Genomic DNA, 11,406 nt, shown 5'->3' on the forward strand with positions numbered 1-11,406 from the left:
TGCCAGGGCTTAAAGACTCAAACTCGGTTTCAGCCTACCCCCGGCCTCAGCCTTTCTGGCCATCCATGTTGGCGTTGACTTCTGCTGAAAATCCAAGCCAAGTGTGTGAGCCGCCCGACCGACCGGGCATTTGAATGTTTGTTTAGGCTGGAGCTGAAGCTGAAACTTGGCAGCCCATAATGTGAGATACTCATGAGATACTCCTCATGCCATTGGTAGCGCCGTGGCGTGGTAAAGATACAAAATACAACAAAAAATAGTGAGGAAAAAACAAGCGGGAGAGCCTGTCTGTTGGCCATAATTGAGTGCACTTTCCACGGAACTCTGGCAGCAGCAGCGATTATGAAATGCCAACAGCTCCAGCTTCAGCCGCAGTTTTACTGACATCTCTGCCGGCAAATGGCGAACATCAGGCGCTCGTAATCGTAACGTTTAAGTACGACTGTTTCGTATTCCCACTTTTCGTAAAGTATCTTTGTATCTTTGTGTTTTCGTATTTTCGTATTTCATTTGCCCATCGGGGAGCGAATCTCGTAAATCAATTGATAAAGCGAAGCGGAAACAAGTGGCGCTGCGATGGGCCAAATAAATCTGCCGTCGCCCATTTCGACGTTTACTAGATGCCTGCATCGCGGCAATTAAGGCGACAAAACTGCAAAATGCACCACCCAAAAAGCGCAATTAGCGATCGAGGGCTGCTGGCAATGAGGGATGTGGGGGCTGCAGGGGTGCCAGACACGTGTCCGTAGTCCCCAAATCAAAAGGGGCACTACTATTCACTCCAGCATCTTGAGGGGCATCTCCACACGGAGAGAAATATCTGGAGATCTTGTGATCATTTTCGAAATCATTTGCATTTCTAGAAAGATTCACTAGAACGAACATTTACTTAGAAATACAAGTGGGAATATAATATAAAAGTTATCGAACATGTTTAAACTTGTCGATTTTACAAAACACATATCAATTAAAAATTTGAAATTATAACATTGATCATTTTTATATTTCTTGGTTTTACAAAGAACATTTAGTTAGAAATACGTAAAGTTATAAAATTTAACTTTCAAACATTTACGTTTTTCTAGATTTTCCAAAAAACATTTACTTATAAGTAATACAAACCCGCATGTCCATATGTATCCACTTCAAGCTTGATATTTTATTATTGATATTTGAAATAAATGTTTGGAAACATATCGTTTTTAAACATTTTGTATAATATATAACTAAGAAAGTAAAGTGTTTAAGTAACATGAAATAGTTCTATATCGTTTTGACATAATAAGTGGACAAATTTGATCAAAATAGTATAGAAATGTGCCATAAATTTCCATTTCCATTTTAATTTCAATTCAAATTATTTTTGATTACTTTTTCTCCGTGCAGTTTTGTAGATTGCATTTTGTATTTGTAGCCTGCGTCAAAGGGGCATAAATCACAGGCGGTATGGAAATGGGGATCGGGTTGGGAGGGATGGATGCGCCCACACAGACGACTGACTTATGGAGTCGGCATATGTGTTTTTGTGGCTTTTTAATAGCTCGCTCGATGGATCGCATCGTCGCTCCCCCAAACTCCGTCTTTATATGCATATGCCTCAGCATCCCCCAACTAAATACCCCGTACATTGTATGCGCAATTGAAATTCCATTCCTTGAGCTGTCTGAAAGTGAAATTTAGTGTGTCACTTGGCAATTTCTGCTAATTAGAAGTGTTGAAAGTGTTTGCTTTGATATCGAAGCAAACAAAAAACCGCCGTTAAAAGACAGACTTTGGGGAGCACCCTGTCAGAATGAAATATAATAATAGGATATTATAATATCTTGAATCTAGTTGACATTTGGTGACCCCGACATGCATTGATGATATCTCAATAGCCACCTTTGGTAATCGATCGATGGGGTATATAATTTGCCTTCGTTTTGTTGGCTAAAGTATTAGACTGAAATTACTAACACATTGCACACGCTAGGTTGCAGGTAATCAATTACTGGTGACCCCATCGTTACAAAATTGATAGAGTCGTGCGGCAGTAACAATCAAAAAGATGAATCAATACTGTTATTGGAAGTGATTCATTAGAAGTAAATGGTACATTAAAGCACGATTTAATTTAAATGGTGCAACGTATAATTGTTTTTTTTTTTAAATATATCAAGGGGTATGAAAATTAGAGGATTCAACATTAACAAGGGAGATTTTAGTATTATATCAAAGGAAAACTTGTGGCTATCTTAAGACTGGGATTGAAAATCATGTTAACCCTTTAGAGTTTCGTTTTATGATTATCAAAATAAACATTATTACCGTATGGTGTTATTTCATTGGAGATATAAAATGTTTACGTTAGTTTTTTTGAGTTTTTTCTACATTTGTAGAGTGATCAAAATGTAATGCAATTTATTTTCTTCTAACATTAGGCCTTCAAAACTTTTGTTACTAAAATGATATATTAGAATTCTTTGTATCCAATAACAATATAAAAACTTAAAGGCCCAACATTTTTAAAGTCATGTGGTATAAATGGTATCTGGGTGACCACTTTCACCTAATGCGATTACAGATACGAAGAGATAAAATCATACATGAAGCGTTAGTTGAGTAAGGAAAAGCAAAGATACAAATTTATATAAAGGCTTAAGGCGATGTTTCACTTCGTCGAGATACATATACCCGGCCAACCAATAGAGTGCCTAATAAAAAAGTTTACTTGATTTCCGCTTCCATTTAATTCGATTTGCAGATACAAACCGACCGACAGATACAAACGGACATACAGACAGATGGCGAGGCAGATTGCGGCGGTGTTTGTGTGTATTGCTAATGGGTAAATTGTCTAATTGGTTCATTACGTGCACAAATGGATTTGCGCCTCTATAATTCGGGCGATTTGAATCCGCCTTGGCCGCAGTCAAAGCCACAAGCCCCTCGAGACATGCGAACGGATTTGAGCCCCGAGCCGTGCAATTAGCGTTTGGCATCAATTCATATTCGTTTTATTCACTTCACTACTCGTTTATGATCGCATATATACTCGTTTACTCGACTGCAGTGCACATCATCGCTTGCCAGTAAATGTCAGCTGCCCATCTCGCCCCCAACCCTAAAATTTGCATTGCAATTCGCGTTTGCATTTATTTTCAGCAAATTAACGCCGCTCGCCGCGAGATCTGTGCCAATAAATCATTTGATGCCAACTTGCGGCTGCTCCCTGCTGGCTTTTGATTTTTATTTTTATTATTTGTGTTGTCTTCTGTCTCGTCACAGATATTTGTTTATAGTTCTCGCGGATTTGCCTTTAATTAAACGGAATGGAATCGAAGAAGACCAAGTTGCTCGGCAAAGGCCCCCGATTTTGATTCGGAATGTGATTGTGCAATTAGCGGCACCCTCGCCCGACGACAAGTGTTTGTGATTTAATGTTCTGCGGCCTTTGATGTGACAGTCTACAAAAGAAGGGGTGAAAAAAAAAGGATCTCTAGATGTATTACCACCTATTAACGATTAACCCACATGGTATAGGGTAACTGGGTGGTATTTCCCTTTTATCTTTAAGATACCCTTACCTTAGAGTAAAAAAACACTTTTGATTTTTTAATTTTTTCAATTATTGTTTTTATTTCTTTTTTAATTATTCTTTTTTCGAACTTTTGCTTTAGCACAAACATTTCCTCGTCATTTTCTTAGGTGCATTGCTCAGCTACTAGTTGCTCGTTAACATTTCGCTTACTAACTAAAAATACTCATTTATAGCAATCCTTATGTGTGTAAACTAGGAATTAAGCTAGGGAACTGTTAAGTTACTTAATTTACAAAGTGGTTCGTAAGCACATAATTTATAGAGAATAATAACTATAGATAATTTTGTGTAGGAATAAACGTCTGAAAGTCGAAGCTTTTTTTTTTGTAAAGAGTGCGGCGATAGCGACAAGCCTTTTGTGTTCGGGGGATTACGAGTTGGGTGAATACGGCATAATACTTTCGGCTAGCCAAGGGTGGTTAAATAAATACGCCAACAACTTACAGCTCGAATTCGCTACGGATAGATCTTACGCTTAGCTAGGGTTATACGATAATATATACAGAAAAACATATGTACGCTACAATTATATCACATGAAAAACCATTTGTACGCCCTCGAATATTGCACGCCCCCGTTTAGAAGGATGGAGCTCCTTGAGAAGCAGCGGATGCCGCTTAGGGGATCTGCCCGTTCATGCGCATCTCGAGCTCCTCCTCCTCCTTGGTCAGCGGCACGGTGGTGTGGTTGTACAATCCCTGGGCCATCAGCTGCAGGGCCAGCGGATTCTTGGAGCCCGTCGACTTCTTGATCTTGGCCCGCTTGTTCTGGAACCAGATCTTGATCTGGGCCTCATTTAGGCCCAGTTCGCCGCTCAGCTGCTGGCGTCTCCGCTCGGTCAGATAGCGATTCTCGTTGAACTCCCGCTGTAAGTGAAAGAGAGGAGTTCTGGATGAGTTACGGATATCTAGCCAGGTAGGGAAAATCAATTATTTGCGGTTTCGGGCGGGCGTGTCTAATTGGTTAAGTACGGACAGGATGCGGTGGCCAGGATGCCAGGATACATTAACAGCGGGCGGTGTCAATATTTTGGTGCAAATATGACACAACACACGGTTGTGTTGGGATATGGTATATGGGATATGGTATAAAGGATATGGTAAAAAGGATATGGCATAAAGGATATGGCATAAGGGATATTGTATGTTGAGAAAGGTATATGGGTTATGGTATTTGGGATATAGTATATGGGATATGGTAATTGGGATATGGAATGTGGAGTATGATATGTGGAATATAGTAATTAGGATATATGGTACACAGGGTATGGTGATGATATATAAGTTATGGTGTATGGAATATGGTAGTTGGGATACAGCATGTGGAGTATGGTATATAGGACATAGTATATGGGATATGGTAATTGGGATATGGTATATGTGATGTGGTATTACTATATGGGATATGGTATGTGGGATGTGGAATATGGTATATCGAACAGAATCTCACCTTGAGGCGGGCCAACTGCTCGCTGGAGAAGGCGGTGCGTGGTCGCTTCTCGTCGTTGGTCTTATCCTTTGGCTGTTTGGGGCGGCGGTAGCGGGGTCCTGGAATACATCAGAATAGAGAACACAGAAAATACGTTAGTTCTATTTGCATAAATGCGGCACACACTATTAATAATATTAATGATTTAATTAGCATATGTCTGGGCGGAATTCCTCAGCTCGCGCTCCCTTTCGCGTGCTGGCGGGGAAGTGTTCAATTTGTCAGCTGTCAGCGGAATGGAAGAAGAACTCCGACTCTAACGAACCCAAAGGTCGCATATTTTAGGCAAATGGCTTCCTAGGCCAGCTCTCTAATTAGCCGACTGGGTCTAAGTCACTGGCTAATTGGCAAGTGGAGGAGACCCCGGGAACCGAAGTGCCTATTAGATTTCCACACATTGTAAATTATAATTTAATTGACCGGCAGTAAGTGGAGATCGTTTGATTAATTCCCAGCCGCGGAGTGGGGCTATCAACGCCTCGCTTATGGGCTGCCATCGATTGCATCGACACCAAATTAAAAAACCATTGCCGGCCATAAAAAAGCACTTAACTCGTCAATTAACACACGGTCTAAGAAGTGCTATAAGGAAAATCTCCGAGCGGAGGAGAAGAGTTTTCCTTTCGGCTGACGGGATTTCCCCCTACACATCTTCCCCCTACACTTTCTCCGTCAATCGTCAGCGCGTTTTAGGGTCGCTGCTTCTGCTTGGCGTGTGTGCGTGACTGGTGACCTTCGACCCGAGGATCTAACAGTTCCGATAGGCGAACGCTGCCTGCGCGCTACATGTTGTCACATAAAGTGTCGCTCTTCAAACGGAGCGCAGCACTGCGTGAGGCCCAAAATCGGATTCGGATTTGGATAGGGAATGGTTATAGAAATGGGAGTCCGATTCGGGCTCATTGCCATTGTCCGCGTGTCGCCTAATTGTGGCAGTGTCCTTGGGATTTATGACACAAAACAGAGCTGCTTGAAAGGCTGCCGCCACAATTGCGCTCCCCAAGGGTGGTCCTGGTCCCCAGTAACCATATACCATTTACGTGTGTCATGTAGCATAACATATTAAGGAGTTTTTTAGGTCGAACCCTTGGGTGTATCTTGTTTTGACAACTTTAAAGGCAACTCATATCGGTAGAAATGAGTAATTATAATATTTCTAATTGTTGGAAAATGGTTAAGGCATAGATCATAACCATCTTGCTATTCCCAAATCCTAACTTATCTTAAGAATACTAACCTGAGCTGGGACGATCGCTGTAGCGGGTGCAGTACACCCAGGCGGGCCACATCTCGTTCTTGCCGCCCTCGGTGGTGGTGGATCCCGTCTCGGATCGCGTGTCATCGGAGGACTCCATGCCGGAATCCCGGCTGACGGCGGATGGCGGAGGAATGGGCTGTGGCTGCGGACTGCTGGCATTGACCCCGGATCCACTGGCTCCCAGTCGGCTGCTGGGCGAGGAGTTCAGGGAGCTGGCCGCCGAGGAGCAACCCGACGAGGAGGAGCTCGAACTGGTGGCCACCGAGGAGGTGCTGCTGATGGTGCTGGCATTGGAGGCGGGTGGCGGACTGGCCAGGCTGCTGGCACTGCTGCTCAAAGGGGGTTGGGTCATCGAGGGGGCCGCAGGCTGTCCAATCTGGGAGACCGCCTTGCAGAGGGAGCCCAGGGCGGACTTCTCGGGATTGGCATCGCTCATCTTGGAGCTCATGGGTGGCGGGATGACGGCGTTGGCTGCATTCCGGCGCAGACGACTCTGCACGATCTCCTCGTGGATCCTGGGATAGGCGGCGGGATTGAAACAGTTGAGGAAGTTGGCCCGCTCCAGCATCATGGCTGCGGTTGCCGCTGCGGCGGCGGCCTGCTGCTGCCGGCTAAACTCCAGCAGATCCACTCGGGTGAAGGCGGAGGGCGTGGCTGTCTGCGAACGATTCGCCTCGAAGGGCCGGAAAATGTTGGCTTGATTTTCCATAGGTTTTCCCGCCTTTGGGACATCCCCAAAGCGATCGCTCAGGATGTTGGAGATCGAGAAGGCCAACGAGGGCTTGGCCGTCGACTGCTGCTGGTGGGCGGGCGGTGGCAGGCGTCCCCCCGCCGACGTGTCGTCCACATCCACATCGATGTCGTCCTCCTCCTCCGCCTCCTCCTCCTCGTTGGTGGTGTGCGTCTGGTTGTGGAAGCTCAGGTCCCCGATGACGGAGTCGCTCTCCTCCTCCTTGATGGTCAGTGGCGTGGAGGAGGCGGGCGTGGAGCAGGAAGCGGGCGAACCGCTGCCACTCAGGCGCTGCTGCAGTGCAGCCGCATGGGCGGCGTGGGCGGCAGCTGCTGCAGCGGCGGCGGCTGCGGCGGCCGCATCAAAGGCCATGGCCGGATGGTGGAAGACACCGGCGGCCAGTTGCTGTTGATGCAACTGCTGCAGTTGCTGCAGCTGGTGGAGATGCTGCATTTGCTGCTGTTGCTGCTGCTGTTGCTGGTGGTGGTGGAGATGCTGCATTTGTAGGGTAACGGGACTGGGCGCTGACTGTGGACTGCAGCGATCCTCCAGGGCCATTGGTCTATCTATGGGTTACCACTTGGCTGGGTCACCAGAATATACAAGACAAAAGACACAAGACACTTGTCACTGGGTCACTTGACACTGGGCCACTGATTCTTGCGATTGAGATTCTTTCAGCTTTCGTGTTTGATTTTCGGCTGTTGTTCCGACACGCACGTCTGTTCACATCGAGCGCAACGACTGAATTAGTTGACTACTTCGGAATCGCAGCGCCGACGTCGGGGAGAGTTAACGCGAGAGCCGATTGAACTGTCACGGGCGAAAGAGAGGTCCGAGTGCGGCAGCGTGAGCGAGAGGGTGCACCGGGGCGCAAGTGTGTGCGAGCGAGCGAGCAGGCAAGTGAGTGAGTGACAGCCGCTTGGTGACAGTGACGTGAGGAGATGAGAGTGGAAGATGTGCCTGTGCCTGTGCCTTCTGCTTGCACTGATCGATTTTCGCTCTCTCTTAGCCTTGTCACCTGCCCAGTGCGAACCGGTTTCGCTGGCTCCCTCACTCCTGTTACCTCGTCCGCTCTCTCTCACTCCCTCTCCCTCTCTCCATCACTCCATCTCTCTCTCACTCACTCTCTCCTGGCAATTTGGCGAGGGGGGCTTGTTAGGCGGCAATATGACTTTATTATGCGCATGCTGGAGCTGTCAGTCGGTTGACAACTGTGTCCCCAGCAAACTGCGCAGGCGCAAGCTCTCCCTCTCTCTCGCGGGGCGTTACCCACTGGGGGCTGTATGGCTGCACCGCTCACTCGCATGGAAAGTAAGGCAGGAAAATGGCTGCCTTTCCACGAGGGGGAGAGCCTAGTGCCATCTCTTTCCCCGGACACTTTTCATAAGCATTTAGTTTTTGTTGATTTTGTTTTTGGCCGCGACGTTTCAATCTGCGTTTTCTACAGCCTACAACTTTATCGACACCACCTTTAAGCCAAGTGAAGAGGGGGTATAAAAGAGAGAGAGAGAGAGGGAGAGAGTATGGGAAAACCGCAAAGCTAATTGTTTTAATTTAAATATTGGGTGGGGGCAGACTTTCCATCACCCCCACCCCCTCCAGAATCATTTGCTACTTTTCACAAAAACATGCTAAATACGCCATGACAATTTATTTCACTGGCCCTCCAATTAACCAGTTAAATGTGCCTTGAAAAACAGCTGACGCAACTGATTGATATTTAATTGACTTTTAAGTTATTTATTTGCCCATCGAATATCGATTTGGCATACAAACGAAAATAAAAAAACCATCGCTAACTGTCAAAATAAACGTCAGAAGGTGTTAAAAACGAACGCCATTTGGCATTGGACATTAACAATAGATCGGTTTTTTTTGTGGGGGGGCTCTAATCAAACGACGATCTACAAATGTGAAACATGTGCTGCAAATAGTGTGGCGATGAGGGAATCCGAACATATAGCCACTGATATATGGCACATAAATCAACGAATCTGTTCGGGCCGAATAAAACCGAAATCAAATAACGAAATACCGAAATCGCTAATGAATTGCTTGCTGGCCAGCGGTATTTGTTGTGTTAATTTTTGCATAATAAAGGCGATCGTTGTCATGTGGGCTACTGATTTATGGGCCAAAGGATTTAATTAGAGAGTAATCTGGTCACCACTCCCACCCATTTCCTGTTGCCAATTGTGTCATAAGCCCGTATTGCCGCCAATAAACTAACGCCCAGACAATAAGCCATAATCCATATTTAGAGCACATTTCGTGGCCAACCTGTTCCACAATCAATGGCCTGAAATTTATGCAATTTTTATGCGCATTTTTATTAGTATCAAATGGACTTGGATCGAATATAAATTAATATATATTTTAATAGCGCATATCGATGAATTGAAATGCCGTTAAGACGGCCTAACCGTTTCGCTTCGGTCTTAACCGGTTCGAACGCACCTTCCAGTCTGCGGTCAGCCATTAAAAGTCGAAGTTGGAAAAACTGGAAACTGGAACTCGGCACGCTCTCTTTCCCCTTCGAATTTCGAACTCGGCGCAGACAGTTGTCCCGCTCGCTCAATGCCTGGCCTCTCGCTCACTCCACCCTGCTCTCTCACGCATGACAACAATGGCTGCTGCCTCTCTCTCGCACTGCCCCCCTCTGCGGGTTTCCCTCTCCCTCTCGCCCACTGCGTTGTTGCCGTCGGCAGCTGTTGATTTTTCCGCTCAACTTCCACCCTTCCAAGCCATTCCATTCCACACTTTCCGCTTTGATTGCCATGATTTTCAATTATTACCGTTGTCGTGTTTGCTCAGCGTTTGGCCGCAAAAAGGGGTTAAACTGCGCCGACAGTTGCGTAAAAATGCGTTAATTAAAGTTTTCAACTTGTTTCTGATGCTGCTTTCCCGTTTGCCCTTAATGATAATGATGCGTCTGTTTGGATAAAATGGTAACTGCTAATGAGCTTTGCTTTTCCACCACTTCGGCTACTGTTTCTGTTTAGGTTTCTATTTATATATCTTTTTCGGTTACTTTTCGACCTCTAATGACTTTTTCTCAGCTTCGTTGCTGCCGGCCAAACAAAAGACTCGAACAACGAACTTGTCAGAGTGCCAAAACACACCGAAAAACACATTACGATATGTGGATATTATTATTTCTATATCATTTGCATTTTTATTTAATTTATGTGGCTGCGATCTTATCAATGTGATTTGAAATATTGACAGTAACAAATGGAAAAATATTCCATACATAAATAAATATTATAAATAAAATATTTTCTTAAAAATGTAGCACACATTTTTTAATTTAAAAAATGAGGATTTATGATATGTGGATATTATTATTTCTATATCATTTGTATATTTATTTATGTGGCCGCGATCTTATCAATGTGATTTGAAATATTGACAGTAACGAATGGAAAAATATTCCATACAGTATCATACAAAATTCTATTAGTGTGTAATGCTTTAAATAATATAAATAAAATATTTTCATAAGCATGTAGCACATATTTTTTAATTTATAAAATGAGAAAACAAGTCATTAAACCCTGTAAAAAGAAAAAGGCGATATGAAAGTTGTGGCATAAGTAAAGACCATTTTATTGTAATATCTTAAAGATATTATCATCTCGAAATGGCATGTTAATAAAATCCCAGTTGCATAAGGGTCTTAATCGCGGGCTACAACTCAATTGTCAAAGTGGAATGGAAATTAAAACTGGATCGAAAACTGGTCGAAATTAAACGATCGCCTTGTAGGGCTCCAACTCAAGACCCCCATCCCAACAATTTCTCTTCGCCTTAACAACAGCAAACAGGTAATGGGAACTGAAAACGGGAAACTGAAACTGAAACTGAGGCTGGGTAATTTAAAATTCATATTTTACGCAGCCAAATGCGTAAATCCCTCCGCTGTGCTGAGTGCCGGCGAGTGGCGATCGGGAGTTATTAATGGCCACACATGCGAGTCATAATATACTCGTACTCACACACGAATCCCACTTTTTTTCTTTTTTTTTTGCCCCACTCCCCTCGGGACAAATGAGCAGTCCGTCCGCCCGTCATTTGCATACCCTACCATTTTGTAGAGGAGCTCTCCTTCTGGGAACTATTCCGATATAGAGTTACCACTCGTAATTGGAACCGACGATCTGCGGCAGTGATATGCCGAAAGTAACGCTGGAATTAATGGGGAAAGTGCGCCACTTAGGAAGATAAAAGGTTTCCGTGTGATATTCGATATGGTCAGCATGATTTATTTTGGGTGCACACTAGTTATCTTGATAGAGATTTTGGTTTGAATTATTATTTCGGCCCTTGGTGGTGATTTATTAGTTA

General features: G+C 44.4%; 1 protein-coding gene across 1 annotated transcript; it reads right to left on the reverse strand.

Annotated features, from left to right (window-relative positions):
• Positions 1-4,005: 4,005 nt before the first annotated feature.
• On the reverse strand, positions 4,006-7,878 carry en (engrailed). The gene is made up of 3 exons (XM_017072420.4): positions 6,306-7,878; positions 5,030-5,127; positions 4,006-4,446 (listed from the first exon to the last, which is right to left on the reverse strand). Exons 1-3 carry the CDS (start codon positions 7,612-7,614, stop codon positions 4,198-4,200), a joined length of 1,656 nt encoding a protein of 551 aa, XP_016927909.4. The 5' UTR covers positions 7,615-7,878; the 3' UTR covers positions 4,006-4,197.
• Positions 7,879-11,406: the final 3,528 nt, after the last annotated feature.

Source organism: Drosophila suzukii, chromosome 2R (assembly GCF_043229965.1).
Source record: "Drosophila suzukii chromosome 2R, CBGP_Dsuzu_IsoJpt1.0, whole genome shotgun sequence".
NCBI lineage: Eukaryota > Metazoa > Arthropoda > Insecta > Diptera > Drosophilidae > Drosophila > Drosophila suzukii.

Excerpts from the sequence above, each read along its gene's own strand:
- en (XM_017072420.4), bottom strand. The coding sequence starts at position 7,614 with ATGGCCCTGGAGGATCGCTGCAGTCCACAGTCAGCGCCCAGTCCCGTT. Across the intron at positions 5,128-6,305 it reads CAGCGATCGTCCCAGCTCAG|GACCCCGCTACCGCCGCCCC; the intron begins GTTAGTATTCTT and ends GATGTATTCCAG. Across the intron at positions 4,447-5,029 it reads AGCAGTTGGCCCGCCTCAAG|CGGGAGTTCAACGAGAATCG; the intron begins GTGAGATTCTGT and ends TTTCACTTACAG.